The sequence below is a fragment of the Psammomys obesus genome, unplaced genomic scaffold (assembly GCF_907164565.1).
Source record: "Psammomys obesus unplaced genomic scaffold, mPsaObe1.curated_primary_1811, whole genome shotgun sequence".
Taxonomy (NCBI): Eukaryota; Metazoa; Chordata; class Mammalia; order Rodentia; family Muridae; genus Psammomys; species Psammomys obesus.
The window spans coordinates 7,344,355-7,367,516 of record NW_026585643.1 but is presented as its reverse complement, the minus strand read 5'-3'; the positions used below and the strand labels follow the sequence as shown (position 1 = coordinate 7,367,516).

Genomic DNA, 23,162 nt, shown 5'->3' with positions numbered 1-23,162 from the left:
TGGTGTGCGTTCCAGTTTTATGAAGCAAGCCTAGGTGGTCAAGTCGGACTTGAACTTGCAATCCTCTGGCTTTATTGAGTGCTGCACATAGGTGCACACACTTGGGCTCAATTCAGAGTATCTTTTATATTTCCAATGTGCCATGTACTTCATGTACCAGATGTACAAGTTTTAAATCTTAGTATTCAATCTGAAGATATCTTTCTAAAAAACGTGTGAAAGTTGATTTTTTTAAAACATAACATACAAATCAGAAAAATGGAAAAAATAGGTATCAACAATAATAAATGCAAAATGCTTTATAAGATATGATATTACAAATTGCAATTATTACTCCAACAGAACAAACATAGTTTTAAACACTGAAGAGAAAGAATTTTCGAACTTATTCAAATTTCTAGGTTAAGTTATAAGCCAGACTAATATCTTAAATACAAGCTATCTTAACCTAAGTATGAGCATGAATTCATAGTAAGATAACCTCCATGATACCTTTGTTTTTACTGATCTGTGATGGCTATTGCATTTATTTTCTCTAATGTGTAAGCTTGGTAAACTATCCATATAGTTAACAAAAATGAAAACAAACAAAGCATTAAAGTATAGTATAAAAAAAAAACTTCTGTTTTTGTTTTTTCTTTTTCAGGCAGGGTTTCTTTGTGTATCCTTGGCTGTCTGTTCTGGACTCACTTTGTAGACCAGGCTGTCCTGGAACTCACAGAGATCCACCTGCCTCTGCCTGCGGGAATGCCGGGATTAAAGGTTTGCATCACCACGCCTGGCATAAAAAAACTTCTTAATGTCTGGACACTTTAGTACATTTTCAACAGGTATTGTTTTAAAACAGAATGTTTAAATACATGTTTCAATATGTCCTTACCAGAAGTGACCGTATTTAGTAAATTCTGCCCTATTAACTTCAACATGCTTCTGTAGCAATCCTAACAGCCTCTCCAACTTACAGAATTCAAACAGGATGCATATAGTCGGGCAACTTCCCAAAGTGGGGTCCACCAGTCCCATGGAAATATGTGTAACAAGAAAAAATGTGTTTGCTGGCCAGAGTTTGAGAAGTGCTAGGTTAAACAAGCTTTTTCCTATTCTTGTGGTCCACAAGGCCTTTAACATGCTCCTGTACACTGTGACATCAAGAGGGATGCTGTGCTCTGGTCTTTGTATAGCTGCTGGAGGGCTTTAAGAACCATTAGCAAAGAAGTGGGGCCACTGAAGGTTCAGAACTGGGAATCTGGCTCTTAGAAGGGTTGTAAAACTTTTGTAGAACTCTCCTTAGTTTCATCTTACAACAATAAGTTATTGCAGAGCACTGAATTTGTTCCTGAATCTCTCTTTGATTTATTCTCTCTTGCTGCATCCAGCCATGAGGACTTTACTAGGAGTAAAGTCTTAGCATGCACATGCATGTGGAGTATAGTTCCAGTGTGTGTGTGTGTGCGCGCACACACACACACACACACACAGTGTATACATATATAGATATACTATACTAGTCCCTCTGAGGTCAGAGAAACGAGTATTATTTTAGAACTCCAATGTTCAAGTACTAACCTCCACATTCTTCTATTATTTCAGCTATTGTGCTTGCTTCATCACCAGCCATTATCAGGATGTTTTTCAGACCATCTAGAACCACCTGAACCACTTGAGAATCTTTTACGGACAGTAAGTTACAGAATGGTGGTATTACATTCTGTTGTACGAGGTACTCCACCTAGACGATACAAGAGAAGAAATACTTTTATGTATATAATTCTCTTTTCCCTCTAAACAGTACAGAGATGAAAACCTTCAGTAACTTCTAAAAACAAGACAAAAATGGCCTTGCTGAAATTAGTAAAGGTAAGAACTTAAAATTTTTTCAAACTCACTTGATCTTTTCTGCCACTTATCGTTAAGTTGCTAATTGCCCAAGCAGCTTCCTTTTGTGTGCCAAAGTCCCCCTGAAGAGTAAAAACAAATTCACAAAATGAATTCTTTATCAAAATCATCTAGCTTGCAATAAATTAAGTTAATAATGAATTTCATAATATGACCAACCTTTGCAAGCTGATGAATAATCATAGGGATTAACCCAGCATCTATTACAGCTTGAACTTGCTGCTGATTGCCTGCTGTAATGTTGGAAAGGAACCATACTGCTTCCTGTAGGACAAAATGTGGGCCACTTTTATTGGAAAAACTACATTGAAGACCTCCCTTTTTAGTTACTTACTATCATTTTATGTGAGTCTGGTGTTTGTATATAAGTAAAGGCACGTGCACATGCATGACATGGTGCAGATGTGTAGGTCAGAGGATTTCAGACTCAGATTTGGTTCTGTCCATCTTGTGATTCCAGAGATCCAACTCAGGTTGTCAGGCTTACACAGCAAGCATTTTTCCCTGCTATTTAGCCAGGTCAGACTTCCCATTTAAGTAAAAAGCAAGGGAGCTTCCATTCATAATGCTTGTGTGTCCACATAACCCAGTATTTATTGAATAATCTGTAAGCCTACTATTAAGCTATGCATTATTCTAAGTAGAAATGACACAACAGCAAATAAAAGAGCCCCAAATCTTTAGCCACAGAATTATATTAGCTTCTTTTGAAAAGCAGGCCTGAAGAATAAAATTTCCAAATTTTCAAAAGGAAACTAAAGCAAGGACTTTAGCAGTGACCAACATGTCAATGTCTTCCTTAACATATTCACAATAGCCATGAGGTGAAATTAAGTCCAGTGTCATTCAACAAGTAAATGAGAAAAACATGGTCTATACATCCAACAGAATGACTTAAAAAGCCATAAAAGCACACTGAGTCAGGGCTTAGGAGGGGCTCAGTTGGTAGAGTGTTTGCCATACAAGCAGGAACCCCTGCTTGTATGACTGGCTCTACAGCTCCCATGTACAAGCTAGGCTCAGTGGCATGTATCTGTAGGAGGCAGAGACAAAAAGACCTGTAGTGTTCAGCAAGAAACCCTGCTTCAAAATACAAGGTGAGGGTGCTGGAGAGATGGCTTCACGGGAAAGAGCACGCACGGCTCCTGTCTAAAACCAGACCCCAGCTTCTAGTAGCTACTGGGCCACTTATCAGCACCTGTGCCTCCAGGACAAAGAGGGCGGCGGCCGCCAGCCTTCACAGGCATCTGCACTCATATGCACACCCACCCACGCATACACAGAAGTAAAATAACAAAAGTAATTTTCAAAAGTATAATGTAGAGAGCAACTGCGGAAGGCACCTGATGCTGACCCTGGTCTTTCGCCTCACACGCATAAACATGCACACACATAGTTCTAATACATTCTATTATGTGAACGGACTTTGAAAACTGCTTAATTACCTACTATCCTTTAATAATAAATGTGTATATATATTCAAAACTTTCAAAGGAATATATTTCTATGATCTTTGAAAGGAGGTGTGACACCCTAGTCTATTCTAATTTAGTAGATTAAATTATCTGTTTATTTTGTAAATGCCAGTTATTTTAGTGGGAGATTTTATATGTATTTTTTTTTTATTTGCTTACTGGTTACTAATTGAATGATTACTGATACTGCTCAACCTATTAAAACATAAACAGCCTGAAATATTCATTATTCTGTGATGAGAGTAAGACTACAAGAAACAGAAGTGAAAACAATTATAACAGATTCACCTAAAACTATTCTCATCTTGAGTGCCGTTGACTCTGACTGAGAAAACACATGGTAGCTGCGATAAGGAGACAGTCACAGACAGAAGGCGAAATAGCAAGGCCTTTACCTTATTTATTTTCTCTTTTGGGTGAGACAAGAGGTTTGGGAAGTGGGAGAGGACGTCACAGTTGAGAACCACCTGGGTCTGCTCGTCAGTGCCCGTCACTATGTTCCCGACTGCTCTGAGTGCTGCAGTCTAGAGATGGAAGAATAGGCTTTAAGAATATTTATAATCAAAGTGTTGTTTCTCTGTATTTTTCATAACTCTGAGAGAATGTGAGGAACAAATCATCAACATTTATTTCATCCCTACAACAGAGCCATAAGGAAACCAAGTAATGATTTTTTGTTTGTTTTTTGAGACAGGGTTTCTCCATATGTCTCTAGCTGTCCTGCACTCTTTTTGTAGTCTTGGCTGGCCTTGAACTCAAGAGATCCACTGGCTTATGCCTCCCGAGTTCTGGGACTGAAGGTATGCGGCATCAAGCCTTGCTCCAAGCAATGACTCTTAAACAATAATTTCTTGTGGAAAGTTATGGAACTCCACAAAAAACTCATGTAAATATTTGCTAAAAAGGTTTTTAGATAGTGAAAACTAAAAATCGTAACGTCCCATCTTTAAAACATTTGTTACTATTCACTACTAAGCTGGCATAACAAACTCTAGTACCATCCTGAATCAGCATGATTTGCTTTTCTCATTTAACATATAGTCTTGCATTTAATATATGTAATGTCATCCTGGGTCATCATTTATTTGTAGAAAACACTGGCAGAAAAACATGATGAGCAGAACTAACAACAACCACTCCTAGTCAGAGCAGAGTCAAAAGGTATGCATTGGGGACACTTAAAGGAGAGGTAGACTGGAGACTTCAGTGAGGGAAAAAAAAGGTCCTGTAATAGAAGCAGATGAAGGAAGAGCCAGTGCATCAAAAAGAAGAGGATGAAAGACAAACCTAACAATACAGCAGAAGGGGATGAAGGAGAACACAGGTATCAGACATGCACCATACTGTCTCCCAACAGGATACTGGAAAAAAAGCAATTTGTAGAGATCATCAGTTTTATTTCTGTCTGGTTCAAATGACAATAGAACACATGCAGATCTATGTTTAATGGCTGATATAAGTAAAACACTGAAGAATTGGGCAAATAAACAAATGGGTTTAGGAGATGAGCTACAACAATCCTGAAGTACATGCTGTTGGACTTAACTGAAGGCTGGTTATAGAAAGTTGGTCATAAAAATAATTTAATATGAGAAAAAATGAAAATACTTACTTGAACTTTCACTTCCTGGTGGCTCAGAAGGGGCACGAGGAATGGTACAACCCCTGAATCAATAACCATCTGTATCTGCTCATTTCCTCCATCTGTCAAGTATGACAGAGCCCAAACAGTGTCTACAAGAATCTACAGGAAGTAAAGACAGGAAAAAGATGTTCCAGTAGTTGTAGCAGAAAAACACTCCTCTGTTTTAACTTAGTGGCAAGGCGTCCTTGCATTGACAGATATAAACCCTATCTCTCTAAGTGCTTACCTGCGGCCACCCTTCAGAAACATGAGACAGAAGTCTGGGATGCTTCTTTTCCAGTTTCTGACTTTATGTACCAGATAGATTTAAAAAAAAAAAAAAAAGCTAGCAAGACAGCTTCACAAGCAAAGAGCTTACAAGCTAGCCTGGTGAGCTGAGTTCAATCACTGAAAGCCACATAAAGATGGCAGGAAACAATCAACTAAACAAAGTCATCCTCTGACCTCTATACAGGTGCAGAGCTCATACATATGCATAACACATAAAAATAACAATAATAATAATACATAGAATATTAAGCAAGCAGAAAAATTTCCCCAGGGCCAAAAATTAGGTATCAAAGTAATTGTGATCTATTTCATTTACAGCACTAGGTCAAACACTGTGCTGCTTCAAGTCTAGAAGACCCCAATGATAACCATGCATCTGTTTCACTGGTTTTCAGCGTTCAGTGAGGGACCTGCACACAGTGGAGTGCTCACTCCTGCACCCCAATAACCACCGCAAACACCTATCTTCACAGAGAGATCTTCTTTGAGACGCAGGATATGAGTGAAGGCAGGCAGAAAATAGCAGGGACGGGCCTTGCCGGTGTGCTTTCTAAGAGAAAAGGGGGTAGGCATTCTGTGTTAGAATGGACTAAGATGTGGTGGTATGTTCTGCTTGGGCATATTACAAAATGCCTTCTTTCCTTTACTATTACTTTGGAAAGAAAAGTTTTACTAAAACTGTTTTAGTGTGAATACAGAATACTTTTATTAATTACGGCTTTATTTTGGAAAATTCTTGAGTTTTAAATCAAATGTTTGCTAATACCTTCTAAAATAAGGTAATATTTAGAAACAGTTGTGATCAGCAGGCTTACAGACATTTCTGGGGTATTTACATTTGAAGATTCCTTATTAATGAACTGCATTTACCTAAATCTAACTAAAAACTGCAGCATTATTCTGTTATTTTCATTATATAGTGTTAACAAGCTTAGCTACAAACAAATAAGATACTGAAGCTTTTTATTAAAGAAAAAAAGTAGAGTTGAAGAAAAATGGGCATAGAGGTGGAAAATGCCACCACAAAGGCAAATGACTTAGGCTACAGGTGCAAAAAGAGAGATGAAACACACACAAATTAACTTCACTGACCAGCACACAGGAACAAGGAGTAAAGCAAAGGCATTTCAAAAGATTTAAGTATACAAGTGGCTACCAGAACAAAGCATTAGAAGAGACAGTGCATAGGCAGCATGATGAGACCTTAACAAAAAGAGTGGCTTATAAAATTTTAGAATTTTATAAATATTAGTATTTTTAAAAACACTACAGCAGTCCCCTCTAAATTTGTGGGGACAAGTTCTAAGACCCTACATGGATGCCTGAGATAGCATGCATGAATATATATTAGATGTGTGTGTGTGTGTGTGTGTGTGTGTGTGTGTGTGTTCTTTTCATGGAGAGTGGGGGGGATTCAAGACAGAGTTTCTCTGTGTAGTATGGTAGTCCTAAAATTTGCTCCATAGACCAAGTTGGCCTCAAACTCACAAATCTGCCTGGCTCTGCCTCATCAGTGCCGAGATTAAAGATGCGTGCCACTACCAACTGGTTACAATGGTTTTTTATACATACCTCTCTGTGACAGTTCAATATACAAATTAGGCAGATTAAAAGGTTAACAATAATTAATGATAAACACAAATTACAGCCTTATGCTATAAAATTATTTAAAATATATTAATAATTTTTCTGCCATTTTTCATTCAACATTTTAAGACTGTAGATGACTTTGTTAAGTGAAATCACAAAAAAAGAATGCTGTCCTTAATCACTCCATGGATCAAGAAATCTGCATCTCTACTGACAGAAAGATTAAAAACAAAAACTACATCTATCTGATTTAAACTTACTCTACAACCAGAGAGACAGACACAGAAAAACTATATTCCAGCACTCATTACAAAAAAAAAAAAAAAAAAAAAAAAAAGCTTCTCGTCCCATCAGGAGGCAGATCCCAAACTGAGAGTACTCACATTTATGTCTGTGTGGTATATGAGGACACATAAAGCTGGCAAAATCTGTGGAGAGAAGATAAATAGTAACATGAGAGTTGCTGGACATGTCTGTAAAAGCAAATTGTGACACAAAAAGCTGCAATTACTTAAAACATAATGGGAAATTTTTTAAACATCTATTAGATGAATGAAAGTTAATAAATTTAATCTGAAAAACCAAAAAGCACATTTCAAATGTCTAATTAAAAGACCCAAATAAATCTGACAGAGACTAATGTACCTTAAAAGAAAGTAAATTATTTCCAGAAATACCATTCATGACATAAAATGAGCAGAATGGAGATGTTAGCACAGTTATACATTATTGATAGCTCAGAGAAATTACTGTCCACAGTTATCATTGTCTAAATTTTCAATCATTAATCTGCTTGAGTAAAACAATAGCTTTAGTCAAGAAAATTATAGCCAGTGTAAGGTATAAGGTTTGTTTCTTGACCCTGGGCCTATCAGATCTTTTTACAAATCTAGAACAAACAAAAAATGGCTACTAGGGACTCATACTAAGTATCAGTGCCATAACAAAGGTATAGCCACTGGTTAAAGACACAGATCATAAAGATACAGTCACTCACTCTCTACATGTCCAGAATAAAGGTTTTATAGAATTTTTTTAAAATTCAAAGTATAAAGTATACCCCATTTCTAAGAGTATCACCTTTCTCAGGTATCAACAGAATGCAAGTTCAATTTGCATATTTCTTAGCATTAAATCCATAAGGCAGTACAGAAAAACTGTTTTTCTTCTTTCTTATTTGAATTTGTTTTCTCTTCATGAAAACAGTCATTAGTCATTAAAAAATAAGCATTAGAATGGACTGACATTCTTTTTGCTACTAAACAACACTCAACTTTGACAGATGGTGTGTTATACTTAAAAGTAGAAGAACCTTCATTCTTTCAACAAAAAATTCAGTAATGCTCATCATATTCCCTGTGCACAAATACCTAAAGCATAAACAGGGAAAGAAACCATCTCGCCTTTATAATTCTGCATTTACCTCCTGAACTGTCTCCATAGGCGGTGGGGGGTCTTTATTCCTGCAGAGATTGACAATGACCCATGTGACGTTCCGAAGGAAGGTGATGGGAATGGAGGGATTGATGAAGGACAGAAGAGGTTTGACAACTCCCAGTGATATGACATAATCTCTACATTGAGGACCATCACCTACAGAAATGAAAATTGTATTTAAAAAAAAATTACAGTCAGGATGAGAAAGTCTGGAATGTGTGCAATGGCTCATGTCGGGACACTGATGCTCTATGTTTCCTCACCATCAGTCAGACATCAAGCATTGTTGCTTCCCACAATTCCGATTTGGGAAACACAAATTTAACCACCACTGACATAAATTATATATCTCTTTATACCTTTTACACTGAAGTACTATCTTAGAAGAGCTTATGAATACAGTCAACTCACATGAAATTCAGAGGAAACATAGTGTGTAATGGCTATGCCAATGTGGGAAAAAAGTTAATTGAAGATTCTCAACTAAAGCCTTTTCAAACCTAAATTCAACTCACCTATAATGTTTCCCAAAGCCCACACTGCTTGTTCACAAACATTCTGATGTGGGGAATGGAGGAGTCGCAGAAAAAGTGGAACTGCATCTGTATGTAAGGAAAATTGGGTTATCTAATGTATTCACTGATTTCAACACAAGTAAGTTAATAAAATATGCAATAATCAGATACACACTATAGTTGCCCAATTACAGGTCATTGCATGAATACATAAAAACAACTAATTTCAGTATTTTAGCTTGTTAACACTTGAGCAATACAGCATCAAAACAACCTAAAGCAAGCCACCATGCCATCAACTTAAAACAAAACAAACAAAATAAAAAAACAAAAGGCAAAACAAAATCTTCCCTATAACTGATTTTTTTAAAGTTCCTATCCCAAACATAATACATTAACCAGAACCAATTACTCATAAGATTTACTAAATAATTTACATTGCAGAAATTTTCTGTTTAAGATAGAATTTTGTTTGTTTGTTTGCTTTTGAGACAGGGTTTCTCTGTGTACCCTTGGTAGTCCTGGACTCGCTCTGTAGACCAGGCTGGCCTCACACTCACAGAGCTTCACCTGCCTCTGCCGCCCGAGTGTTAGGATTACAGGCAAGTGCCACCACGCCTGGCTGAGATTTACTAAATAATTTAAAGTAATCATATATTGTATTCTTTTTAAAAAATATGTATGGGTGTTTTGCTTATATATATGTCTGTGCAACAAAAGTCTGTGGACGCCAGACGAGGTATCTGATTTCCTAGAATTAGAGTTGGCTGTGAGCTACCATGTGTGCTGGGAATGAAAACTGTGAATCCATTTCTCTAGTCCCTAAATTTTATCTATTTATTTGTTTGTTTGTTTGTTTATTTCATTTATTTATTTATTTGTTATGTATGCAATGTTCTGTCTGCATGTACACTTGGATGCCAGAAGAGGGCACCCGATCTCATTATAGATGGTTGTGAACCACTATGTGGTTCTGGGACTTGAACTCAGGACCTCTAGAATAGCATCCAGTGCTCTTAACCTCTGTGCCATCTCTCCAGTCCCCACCCCTAATTTTCTTACTCTATCATTATATACTTATAACACAACCACAACCTAAGTTCACTTTTTCTTAAACTTCTACTCTGTGCTATTCTAGGATATTTAGCTCTACCTGTATACTACCTAGATACTTTACCTGGCCTTTTTTTAAAACAAGTAATTCTTAACTTTCACAGACTGTATCACTGCAAGCATATAACATACTACATTTTAGCTCTTTTGCAGAACTACAGTCACTAAATCTAGCTTGACATGTTCATCACCTGTCAAACAGCTCTCCTATATCTGGCAATCACTATCTACTTACTCTTCTGTTATTCAGTACCCCAAACCCAGGCAATCTATTTACCGATTTATATATTCTAGACATTTCAGAGAGATTAAATCATACTGCATGTGATTTTTTTTAATGTATGACTTCTTTCATTCTGTGACTTTCAAGTTCACCCATCATGCCACTCAATGCTTTTCTAGACTGTTAACTAAAACCCATACATCTTATGAACCCTTAATAAGGAACTGTGAGACTATGACTGACGCTACTGTGAACATCATCTATCGGCCAGTGGATTCATGCTTTCTTTCCCATTGCATCTAGGAACAGAACTGCGGACAGATGGTACACGCAAGTGTAACTTTAAAAAACAATATTCAAAGCATTCTGTATTTCCACCACTGATAAATTCTCCTTACAATAGAAGCAATGAAAATAAACTGCTGTAGTTAACCTTACCTCCTAGTTTCTACTAAAAGCTTGTTCACAACTACAAGTAACATCAAACTGAAAGTTTCTAGTAGCTGTGGTAACTATAGCCACAAAAATCATAGTAACTCATCTTGAAATAAGCAAGATGTGGGATATACATCTTTAACCCCAGCCCTCAGGAGGCAGGAGCAGGCTGATCTCTGTGAGTTTAAGGTCAGCAAAGGCTACATAGTGAGGACCTGTCCCACAGGTTAAAAAAAAAAAAAAAAAAAAAAAATGTAAGCAGTGTATGTGAGCCAGGTGCAATACACACCTGTAATTCCAGCACTCAGGATGCTGAAGCAGAAGTATTCTGAGTTTAATGTCAGGATGGAACTATACAGAAAGCTCAAAGAACAGACCTGGTTACACAGCAAGACCCTCTCCATCAGCCTCTCACCGAAACAAGTATATGCCATAATGAAAGGACTAAGATACTCATCACACTTAGAAGGTATTAAAAACAAGACATTCAAAATCCTGTTATTAGGGGATGGTCTTTATGCCCAAAGATAAAAGTCTGTTCTCTTTTTGGTTCCAAAATTAGAATTGTTTCTAACAGTTTAATAATACAAAAATGATTAAAAAATTAAAGTAACATAAAAATGTATATTGTAACTTTAAAATATTCTATAAAATTCAGTCTTTAGCATAAAAAAACTATAAATCATTAAAAACAGAAGATTCAACTTACTAGACTGTACAACAGCTTGAGTCTGTGCAGAAGTTCCTGATGCTATATTAGTTAGTGCCCAAGCAGCTTCAAACTGTAATGAAGGACTGTTTAAAAAAAAAAAAAAAAAAAAAAAAAAAAGTCTTTTAGACATGTAACTACCACCTTAACTTATAAGCCTCAACCATCTTACTTGGTCCTTGAATTTTACCTTGCTAAATATATCCATCACCACTGGACATATCTACTTCACCATCTGAATGCTTCTCAGAGCCAGTCACTACAGACCTGTACTCTTCATGTCAACTGATAGGTGCAGCACTTAGCCAAACACATACCTTGACTTTTCCTTGCCTAAAGACAACTACTGAAAGAGTCATGACAATTTTACCTCCTGAATATTCCTTGCAGTTACAGAGTAACCCACTGTCGCTGCACTAGCCACTGCTCACACAATCTCACTTTAATCCCAGCTAGAGCCTCTACACTAGTCTTAAAACTGGGACCCACCAGAGTACACTATACCATCTGGGTTACATTACAAACTAGCTCTTATAAGCCTGAGTAATTCTGCAGACAAAGCATATGATTTGAGACAGTCAGGATGGACCTAACAAAAAAAGTAGAAGGTGAACTTGCTTTCCTAAACTGGACTTTAAATGGTAGGCACTGACAATCTATATTAAAAAGGATATCATAAGTAAAATAATAATATGTATGAATGATAAACAGATCAAGAAAGCTGAAGTTAAAGATGCACAAAAATGAAGCTATACACAAATGTTGGAGGATAGAAGCACAGTCTATTTCAAATTCTGTGCTTCAAAACTTGGAATTTATTCTACTAAGAAGAGGCGTAAAGCCAGGTGTGGTAACACACACTTTTAATCCCAGCATTTGGGAGGCCAAGAGAAGAAGGTAGATATGTCTTCATGAGTTGAAGGATAGCCTGATCTATATAGTAAGTTCCAGGACAGCCAGGGCTATACAGTGAGGACGCTGTCTCCAGAAAAAGACAGACAGACAGGGAGGGAGAGGGAGAGAGAGGACAGGGAGAGGGAGAAGAAAAGGGAGGGATGGAGGAAGGGAGGGAAGTAGGAAGGGAAAGAGAACAAAAGAGAGAAAAAAAAGAAAGGCAGAAGAAAGAAAAAGTAATGAAAAAGTAAGTAAGGGAATAAAGCCAGGTGCAGGCCTGAAATTTTAGATAAAAAGCAAGTGAAGGACTGCCTGGGCCACAGAGCAAATGCAAAGACCCATCTCAAAAGCAAAAGTAATGGCTGGAGACACAGTCCAGTGTCCGAATAACTACCTGCCCTGTATCAGGATCTGGTGGAGGGGTGGGAGGGTAGGAAGTGGAGTCAATGGCATGTAAATTAGATAAAAGGGGTTATGGCTAGTATAGAAGAAATCTGTTAAAAAGGAGTAACAGATAGATGAATATACTGTCAGAAAGAACACTGGAGTAGGAAGGCATATCACCAGCAAAAACTAAAATGAACAGAAAACCAGGCAGTAAGAAAAATATATATGTAAGCCCTGAAAAAAGTAAGGAAAACAAACGATCAAATTTAGTAGCAGTACAAATGGAAAATTCACATACATGTCATCAGAAAGAGCAAGTAGAAAATGGAGTAGACAAGAACTGACATGATCAATTCTGCAGAAGGCAGGGGATGAGAGAGAGGCATGAAAGGCAGACTGGGGGTTATGGGACATGTAAAGGATGGTGAAATAGGAGTGACAAATGATATATACTTCCACAGACTGGAGGTGGGAAGTGTTAATAAGCTATTAAGGAGTCTTGACAAAATATTGGAAATGGCGGCCATGAATGGAGAAATGGGAAGATACAAAAAATAAAACTGCAAGGCCAAGGATGTTTTCTAAAAAGTCATGTGAGAAAAAAAAAAAAAAAAAAAAAAGGCAAAGAATGTTTTCAAAAAAAAAATGTAAAAAAAAAAAAAAAAAAAAAGAGGTTAAGATATAAAAACAGCCAAATGCAGTAAACAAACAATAAAGAATATGTTGTATAAATTATGTACATTTCCTTATAATCACCTAGTTTTTACAGATGGAATGCTGAGGCTCAAAAACCAGTTGGGTTCTGTTCAACACCAAGTCTAGATTTAGACCAGGGTCTATATGGCTCTCAATGCACCTTAACACAGCTTTCCATGAGAAACTGTTTAAAGCACTGGCAATTTTCTATTTATGCCATACCTTGGGTGATGGTTCTGGAACTATTGGTTAAGTTGTTTACATTTTGTCCTATGTTTTGTTTCAGAAACATCCACACAAATAAATCTATGCCAAAGACTGGAATGAACAGACAGGAGTGGGAGGACTAGAGAACAAAAAAAGAGGTCTTACTGGTGAATGTAAGATGGAACTTAATCTTTTAAACAGATGGAATAACATTTATCTTTACTCAAATGAATCCTGCTCTGGAGACTATATGGCAGTTTTTAAGGTGTTAAGTATAGTAAATATATTTTGATCCCAAAGAGACTTTCCAGACTCACAGCAAAGTTAATAATACCCCTTAGGATCACTTAAGGCTATGTACTTAGCCTGCTTCCCTACTGTGTGCTTAGCCCATTTAAATTTAACTCACCTTACGAGAACAACATAACCAATCTTACTATGCCTTGGATTTTCCATGCAATCATCATTTACAAACTAAGCTAATGCATAACTTTAATTTTAGATTATATATTCTTCCATGGCCCTGACCCAGAATTGCGCGCACACGCGTGTCTGTGTGTGTGTGTGTGTGTGTGTGTGTGTATCACATGTGTTGTGATCATCACTTGATGAAAATATCTAAGAGGATGGAAGCAACGTTCTACAACTAACATCCACCATAAATATTGGAAACAACTTGTGGACACAGCTTGGTAATGTGCTTGCAGTGCTGTTTGCTGGGGTCAGCTGGGAACAGTAAAGCTACTTCTTCCTTTGTAAACCTGTTGATGATTTCTGCAGAGAATTCCTCATCCCCTTTCCAATGCCTGTGTTCTGTGCTGTTTCATCAATACAGAGCAAAGCCCTTTGTTAGGGACGGACAAAGCCCTTTGTTAGGATGGATAGATTCAGACACATATACACCAGACAGGCAACAGGAACCATTGAGACACACACAACAGGCAGGTTACAGATAGGCCAAGTAACCACAGTGCACAGATGGAAGACAGAGGGAAAGCAATGGAAATTTAAAATTCAGGCTTACTCTTGGTCAAATTAATCTAAAAGAAAGTGGCTTTGTTTTCATTCCTTAATGCACCATCAGTGCATTTAGTGTTTGGTGAGGTGATCTTGAATGCATTAACAGACACAGTTAGGCCTAGAGGGAGAGGGAGAACTAAAGCTCGCGTGGAAGTACAAGGTGTTCTTTAAATACAAAAGCCCTTAGTGGCAACATTTACACACCCGCTATGTTTATTTAATCAACTAAAACTTTCATGGATATTTAGCAAAATATCTGCTTTAAGTCTGTATGTTCTAGATGTAAAAACAGTACTCATTTTTAAGAGTTTTGGGCTTCAGACCAAAGTTAATTCAAACTGATGACGTTTAATGCACAGTGCTGAGAAATGTCTATACACAAATGGAAACAGGGGCAGAATGGAATAGGGACAGAAGCTCCCCAAGATGCCAAGGATCACCTGCTCCTTGTCTTTTGGGTAAGCAGAGAGTGCATTCACAGAATATGGGACAGCTAACCAAGGCTGGAGTGCTATTAGAGACTACCCAGAGGATCAGTGATCAGCTGGACTAGTCCCCCGGTCAGAAAGAGTCACATGGTTCTGGAAACCATTCATGCTGACTTGTCATGAGGCTAATCTATATATAGACTCAGGCAAACAGTGACTCAAATACTACTTGTAATGTTTAAATACTATCACAGAGTAAGAAAATTATATGGAAATGTACGATAACTTAAAAAGCATAGGGCTAGGAATATAACTCAGTGGCAGAGCACTTGCTTTGAATGCTTCAGCCCTAGGTTTGAGCTATGGTACCTCAAAAATAAAACAAATCCAAACTTAGCAAACACAAAACTCCACTGAACACTTTGGTAAAATATCAATTTTAAATTTTAAGTTAACTGAAAAAAGTGAGTAGGCAAGTACAAACTTACTTATCATCTCTTTCTAGACATTTAACTAGAATTGGTAAAATCCCGGATTTTATTAGGTCATCAATTGGTGGATTTCTGTCACTGGATAATAGTTTCCTGTAAACAATAAAAGTAAAAGTTGATTGTTATGGCTTCCAAACTCTGAACATAAATATACTATAGTACCCCACTTGTACATGAATAGCCATGGCACCTGAGGGAGGTGCAGCTTAGCTCTTACCTTGCTGCCTGGACGGCACTCAACTGGACTACTGGGTTATCACTTGTGGCGTTCTGCAACAACAAGTGTGTATTTCAGACATTAAAAAAGAAATAAAAACCATTTAAAAACATTTCATAATTAGCAAATTAACATACCTGCAATATAGCTTCTAGTGTTACATTTTGCTTAAAAAGAAAGAAAAACAGTTCAGTAGAGAATATTAACAAAACTACTTATTCGTCTATCTGGTTATGAATTAAAATGCCTTGTAATTATCATTACCATTTTTTACCTAAATTTAAAATACTGTTCCCCTGGTTATAACAAAAATATAACAAAGGCACATTTGAAAAACATGGATAACTTACTGCTTTAAAATCAGCATCAACATCTGAATCTTCTAAGCTTTCTTCTTGGGGAACATTTCTTTTTTTCAGTAAGTGTTCGTCTCTTTTATTCTGAAAGGTAATCGAGAAATGCTTAAGAGCCCCTGAAGGCTGTTGTTAATGAAAGTGTCTTTGGTGTCAGAATCAGCGATGAACTGGTCTAAGTCCCCTGCTCGTGGGTCACTCATTGAGCACCGGCTGCTGGGACCCACACTGTGAGAGTTTGCCTAGGGTATGGTCTAGGCATGCAAGAAGCCACCACTGCTAACGGCGGCCCGGAGCAGTTTACTAAAGGCGGCAGGGCTTCAGGGTCAATATCAATGCCTCTCTGCAAGCTGGAGGTCAGGGAATACACATTTACTAATGGCCCTGACGTCAGTACACGCTGAGCCTGAACTTTCCCTCACCTAAGTTCCTATACTACACCACCACCATTACTGGGACTACACCCACGTACTGCTGCACCCTCATTACTGCGGCTGTAACTATTCACTGCCCCGCACCACCGTAAGCGTCAGCACTGCCGCCGCGACAGCCGCCCCAGCCCTGCCGCTATTATCAGATCGTTAGCATCGGGGCCTGAGCCACAACACGCTGCGTGCATACATTCGGGGGTTCTTCTCACTTCCACACTTTCCCGGCTTCGGGTGGTCAGGCTTGTGCCTCCAGTAGCTGCACATGTACTGTCGACCATCTTGCCAGCTCGGAGTAAACTCATGCTACCTGAATTTTACAAACAAGAATTCTTCCCATATTATATTTTATAGCACCTAAATTCTCAACTTAAAATCTGAATATACTTCTAGGGCTCAATATCTGTGAATGTATTTGATTACAACAAAGTTATTAAAGAGGCTGGCAAAACTAGGATCAAAGAGAAAACTGAAACTACATACACGTGTGCATTCCATCAACTTTTGTTCTGTGTACAGGCCGGCACATTTCAACACAATGATGTCTATTTAGTCCTTAGCTTATTCCCATCTTTATAACATACTCTTCCTTAATAACTACACAGACAACCAACACTAGGTATCTTTTAAGCTACAATATCTCACAAATGGCAAAGCCACTGATTTTTATGTACCTCAAGTGGCTTCACCACAATAGGTACTGATGTACTAACATATAGCAAAAAGAAAATGGGGGATGACGTTCTTTGGTTTTTTTATTTGGTGTGAGCTGGTTACTAGGGACTGAACCTGGGGCTTTGCACATGCTGAGCAAGCACTCTACTACTAAGCCAAACACATAGCCTTCAGAAGGCCTTCTTGTTCAAATAACAGTATGTATTACCAGCAGTAAAGGAAAAACTCATTCTGTGTGGTTCCTGGTCTAATGCAGGGGAAAACAATATCCCTGCATTATCTGGCATTATTCCTGACTAAACCAAAGAAAATAACTTGTGGAAACTCAGACAAAACCTAAAACCCTAATCTATCATGGGGGGTGGAGGGACATATGCTTCAAACATGCAGTCACTAAAACTGAGAAAGCCTGGAGAACAGTTCCACAACAAAAGGCAGGGCCTATCTTGGATAGGATCTTTGACTTACAATTTGCAAATTCTGAGTTTGACTCTACTGATTAGATGATATAATCCTACATTAGTTTGATGCACTGTTGCATAAATTTCCTTTTATGAAATACGAGCTGATATACTAAAGGCAATAGGAAATTGTATTGTTACCTGTATCTGGTTAAAAGAAAAATATGTGCATAATATATAAATTAAAAAGGAAACAAAGCAAATGTGGAAAAATGTTAACAATCCAAGGAAGCTGGGTGCCACAAGAGTGTAGAGCATTTTTTGTATTATTCTTACAACTTTAACTTTCAAACTACAAATCTGAAATTGTTTCCAAAAAGTTGGTTTATTCATTTTGGAAGTTTAAACAAATCAACTTTCAGCACAACTATCACCCTGGATCGATTTTTTGTCAACTCAACACAAGCTAGAGACTCTCAGTTAACAAAATAATCCCTCCATAAGATCTGTCTGGAGGCAAGTCTATGGAGCATTGTCTTGACTGATGTTTGATTTCAGAGGATCCAGGTCATTGCTAGCAATGCTATCCCTAGGCTGCTGATCTTGGGGGCTCTAAGAAAGCAGGATTAGCAAGTCACACAAGGCACAAGCCAGTAAGTAAACATTACTCCTCCAATGTTTCTGCTTCAGTTGCTGCTGACTTTCCTAGATGACTGACTATAAACTAGAAGATGAAATAACCCCCTTTCCCCAAAGCTTAAGGTTCTCCATACACACACACACACACACACACACACACACACGCACACACACACACAGACATTCCCCAAACTACCCTTACACTGATCCCTTCCAGTTCCATCCTGGTTTACTCTGGCTTCTTAGTACCTGAAAAGTTAAGCTCCAAAGCCTTTTAGAAATCATCATTCCTCTTTCTCTTCCAGTATAAACATATACTACCCAATCTTAGGACAGCACTTGGTCGTCATATACAACCATGTATCTACTTTGGTAGGTATACCTTTAACTAGTTAGAAAGAATATCCTTGCTATTTTTTTTTTAAATTTTGGGGAACAATGTCTCAATAGATTGCCCTGACTGGCCTATCCCTACCAGACTCACCAAGATGCACCTGTCTCTGCTTTCCCAGTGCCAAGATAAAGGTATGGGACACCACACTGGGCAGAAAGCAGCTTTCTATTCCTAAGTTGTTACATTTTTTTTTCAATCACAAATGAATAGTTTCATTAAATTATTTAATCAATTTCCCATTTTTCTCTGCAAATGTGATAAAATAACCCATCTTTCAATGTTAAACTACCCTTTTAATTCCTAAACACACATTTTATAAAGTATAAATTATTAGACTCAGGTTATTAAGATTTCATTTAGGATTTTTCTTCCTCTCTTTCCCCATGTAGAACTGGCTGACAAGCATCTTCTGTGGATCTGTCTCATCTGGTACTCATCTGGTGATGTTTTTTTTTTCTTGTTTCATAAAAAGAACTGCAAAGTGTTCTCTCTTTTCTTAATCTGAAATCAGTTAATAAACTGGAATTACCTGCTTCTTTGAATGTCTGCTGGTAATCACCTGTAAGAATACTATTTTTGTCTTGCAAAAAAAAAAAAGATAGGAAAACTACAGAAGTTTTTAGCTACTGACTAGTTTTAGGACTCACCAGGTTTTTCCTATCTTCCTGAATCAGAAGATGGTAATTCACACCCAAACTGCCCATTTCACTGAAGTGTGGGTGGTTTCTTGCTAAATGGCATCTCCCTTCCCATTTCCACACCTGTAGTAAGTAGTGTATTCTGTACTGACCAGAGGTGGAGCTGTGCAACTTGCCTTGTCAATGGAACGTTAAACAAAAAAGCTTGAAAACACTTAGCTGGTGGAGACCATCCTCTCCTGCTGAAACCAATGTCAACACTGAACAGCAGACATCCAGACATACACAGATAACTCCACATCATTAATTACTAACCCCAGATCTACTGAAGTCATATGCAAGCAACCACTCTCAGGTCAGACAATAAATAAAATGACTACTGTTTTAAAGCACTTATTTCAACTGGTACACTCATTTTGTTAAATCTATGCTGTATTTAAATTAAGTTCTCAGAATTTAGAATCTGAGAACTAAAATTTTAGAATTCCTCATATTTGTTAATTCGGCATGCCTTAACTTTTTAAAATATAGCACCACTAACAACATTCTCATGTTCTGAGGTTCTGTTGTGAGATGAGATCTTGTTGATGCTCAAATTATATTTAGGAGTTTTTAAAAAACTTTCACAATCAACAAGTTTTTCTATCTTATTCACTAATGTTTTTTTCTTTGTTTTTGTTGTTACTAATGTTTTTCAGATAGTCTCTCTACATAGCCCCAGCTAGCCTAGAACTCACTGTGTGCAACAGACTAGGCTCACATTTGTGGTGATCTTCCTGCTCTCTAAGAGTATGATTATAAAAATATATCACCAAGTCTAACTTACTAATTTCTGTTAACTGCACTGATATTAAAGAAAATGGCCTTGTATAACACTCAAATAATTTTTTAGGCTTATCAGTACTTCCACCTTCTCAACCCCTGAATGGCCATTTCCCCCAGGAATCATGTGATCTTTTTAGGTTATCAGTAACCAAGAGGTAGTAAGTAGGCACTCTGGAGGCCAAGGCAGGCAGATCTCTAAGTTCCAGGCCAGCCTGGTCTACACACTGAGTTCTATGATACCCAGCCATATTCAGAGACCATCTCAAAACAGAAAAGAGAAGAAAAGAAGAGGGGAGGGGAGGGGAGGGGAGGGGAGAGAAGAGAAGGAAGGAAGAGAAAAACAGATACAGAGACATACATATTCATACAGATAGTCCATTCAAACACAAAATTGTGGGGCTCTGATGGATAAAGTTGACAGCCATCTATGTGCAGCCTGTCTATAATGATCGATCCCTTTGTCAGGGGGTTCCAAGAGTTTCCCCTGGGTGGTTATAGGTTTTGTAAGGAGCATCACATAGCCCTCAGGCAGATTACAGGCCAGAACCTTCCCTGATAAGGAAATTACTCTAGCAAGCATCTAGAAATTCCTAGAAATGCCCCATCTTGCCAAAGGATCTTAGTCCAGCAAGTGACTTTCAATTGTGCATGGAGATCCACCCCTCCACTGGATAATTAAGTACTGTATTTTCCTTCTTGTGATAGGACCAGAAATTATCCCTGACCCCTACTAATCAAACACATTCATCCCCAAAATGCCTTCCTCTGCCCAGGGTTTATATCACCCTTGATTTCACATGAATAAAGGCACATGCTTTCTCACCTCAAGACTGTCTAAGATTTGTCATTTATCCTTTGCTGGGCCCCGTCTCAGTGGGCCTGCCCTCCAGCCCACTGAGCCTGGGCCTCATCAGGCCTGAGTCTTGGCTGCAAGCCAACCAGGCATGGGCTTTGGCCTGCAGTTCTGCTGTGCTTAGCACAGCAGCTTAACCAAGAGCTGTAACACCCTGGTACTGCCACAGGCTTTGGAACGCCTGTGCTTCCATTGTCACCAGAGACCTCATGCTAAACTGTAACACTGTGAAAAATCTTTTCCACACCCTGGCTCAGTGCACCCCATCCTCACCCTAAAGCACGCTACCTGCCCCCGAGAGAAATGGAACTGCCCCCTGCACACCCCTACCCCATTCTCCTTCTGGAAGCCAGGCACCCAAGGGAAGGAGAACCACGCAAAATAGAGAACTCCAGTCTATAAGAGAAAGATCTGTGAGGAGGCAGGTGGAGGGCTAGGCAAGCATTCTGAGACAAGCGCCACCCAACAGAACACCACTGGGTTTGTTTTGTGCTGGCCATTCACTGCTGGGCAGGGGCCTCCACTCAGTGCGCTTTCTACACCCTGTGGGGTCCTCTGGAGAAAACTAAGCTTTTCTTCGCAAGCAGTTAACTGTCCAGTTGTGGGTTTCTGAATTTGTTGCCAATTACTACCAATTTCTCTAGTCATGGCTGATGAAGGTACAGAAGAATGTCGTTAGAAGCCAATTTATCGTCGCGTTCCTTGAGCAGAACAGTGGTATTTGATATTCCCCTGGGCCCACAGCCGACCAAGCTCCGTACTTTTGGCCACCTTGACAATGAGCATGGCTCCATCTCATGGAGTAGGCCTCAAATTCCCTCACATGGTTGGTTACTCCCACAACTTTCGTGTCGCTGTTGCACCAGTGCATCATTCAGGCAGGTCACTGCTGTAGACTGAAGGTTACAGTAGGGTTGGTATATGCCTTCCTCCTCTGCTAACATACAGAGTACTTTCCAGTACCATAGGGATGAAGGTTCCAGATAGGGACCAGCTCGATTCCTGTGTGTTCAATGAGTTGAGTAGGTGTTGCCTTTAGTAACAGAGCCTCACCATCAGTTTGTAGAGCGCAACCAATAGCCTTGGAAATGGCATGGGTTGTTTGGTGTCCTTTACCCAACAACTCAATTAGATGTAACCCATTTCCAGCAAAGGAGGATTCATTTGGTTCCAAGAATTGTCTAGTTGGAGCTTTGTATCCCCTGTTACTTAGTGATACCATTTAGGTTTCATTCCTAAATGCACATGTTAAGAAGCTTCTAATGTAGGAGTTTTCCATATAACACCTCAAATTGTTCTTAGTTTAGCAGTCCCTCCTCTCCCATTCTCTTCCTTGACCCTGGTACCTTCCCCACATTTGATATTCCCAATCCAGTCTCCCCACTTCTTTCTTTAATGTCTAAAAGTTTTTATTATATAACTCTTCCACCTGGTTAGTCATGCCCCAAAACAAAACAAAAAATTTGAAACTATTGTGAAAAGTATTGTCTCTGATTTATTTCTCAGTCAATTTGCCATTTTTTTGTTTGTTTGTTTGTTTGTTTTTAAAATGTTTTTTCCAAAACAGGGTTTCTCTGCCTTTGCTGTCCTGGACTGAACTCGCTTTGTAGACCAGACTGGCTTTGAATTTAGTAATCTGCCTGCCTCTGCTTCCCTGAGTGCTGGGATTAAAGGCATGCCTGGCTTCTATTTGCCATTTGTACGTTGAAAGGCTACTGATCAGTGTGTTAGTTTTTCTATGTATTTGCTGAAAGTATTTATCAGCTGTAGAAGTTTTTTTTTTTTTTTTTTTGGTCAGGTTTTAGGGTCATTTATGTATACAATCATATCATCTGAATAGACAAATTCTTGGACTTTTTTTCCTATTTGAATCCCCTTGATATCTTTCAGTTGTCTATTTTGAATAGGAATAGAAAGCATGGACAACCTTGAGTTTGTCCTGATTTTAGTGGAAGACTTCAGGTTGATGTTGGCTTACTCTAAATCACCTTTATTATGTTAAGGCCTGTCCCTTATATCTCTAGTCTCCAGGAATTTAATCATGACAGATGTTGGGTTTTGTCAACCCCCCTTTTCTGCATCTAAATGAGGTGATCATGTAGTTTTTCTTCAAATCTATTTGTATGGTGGATTACATGTATTGATTTATGTATATTGAACCATCACTATATCTCTGGGTTGAAGTATACTTGATCATGGTAGATGACCTTAATGATGTATTTTTGGATTTGATCTGCAAATATTTTATGCAGAATTTTTACATCTATGTTCATAACAGAAACTGATCTGTAATTCTTTGTTGGGACTT

The 23,162-nt window shown here is 38.3% G+C and overlaps 1 protein-coding gene across 1 annotated transcript in view; it reads right to left on the bottom strand.

Moving 5' to 3' along the window:
* Positions 1-23,162, bottom strand: part of Kpna3 (karyopherin subunit alpha 3) — a 67,850-nt gene that overhangs the window by 3,669 nt on the left and 41,019 nt on the right. Inside the window, exons 3-15 of the mRNA XM_055617417.1 lie at positions 15,999-16,088; positions 15,786-15,815; positions 15,649-15,701; positions 15,429-15,524; positions 11,309-11,394; positions 8,829-8,915; positions 8,300-8,469; positions 7,260-7,304; positions 4,984-5,115; positions 3,767-3,895; positions 2,056-2,160; positions 1,887-1,958; positions 1,567-1,729 (exon numbers count right to left, since the gene is read on the bottom strand). Of these exons, the coding sequence (XP_055473392.1) occupies positions 1,567-1,729; positions 1,887-1,958; positions 2,056-2,160; positions 3,767-3,895; positions 4,984-5,115; positions 7,260-7,304; positions 8,300-8,469; positions 8,829-8,915; positions 11,309-11,394; positions 15,429-15,524; positions 15,649-15,701; positions 15,786-15,815; positions 15,999-16,088 (1,258 nt within the window). The remainder of the gene's footprint in view (positions 1-1,566; positions 1,730-1,886; positions 1,959-2,055; positions 2,161-3,766; positions 3,896-4,983; positions 5,116-7,259; positions 7,305-8,299; positions 8,470-8,828; positions 8,916-11,308; positions 11,395-15,428; positions 15,525-15,648; positions 15,702-15,785; positions 15,816-15,998; positions 16,089-23,162) is intronic.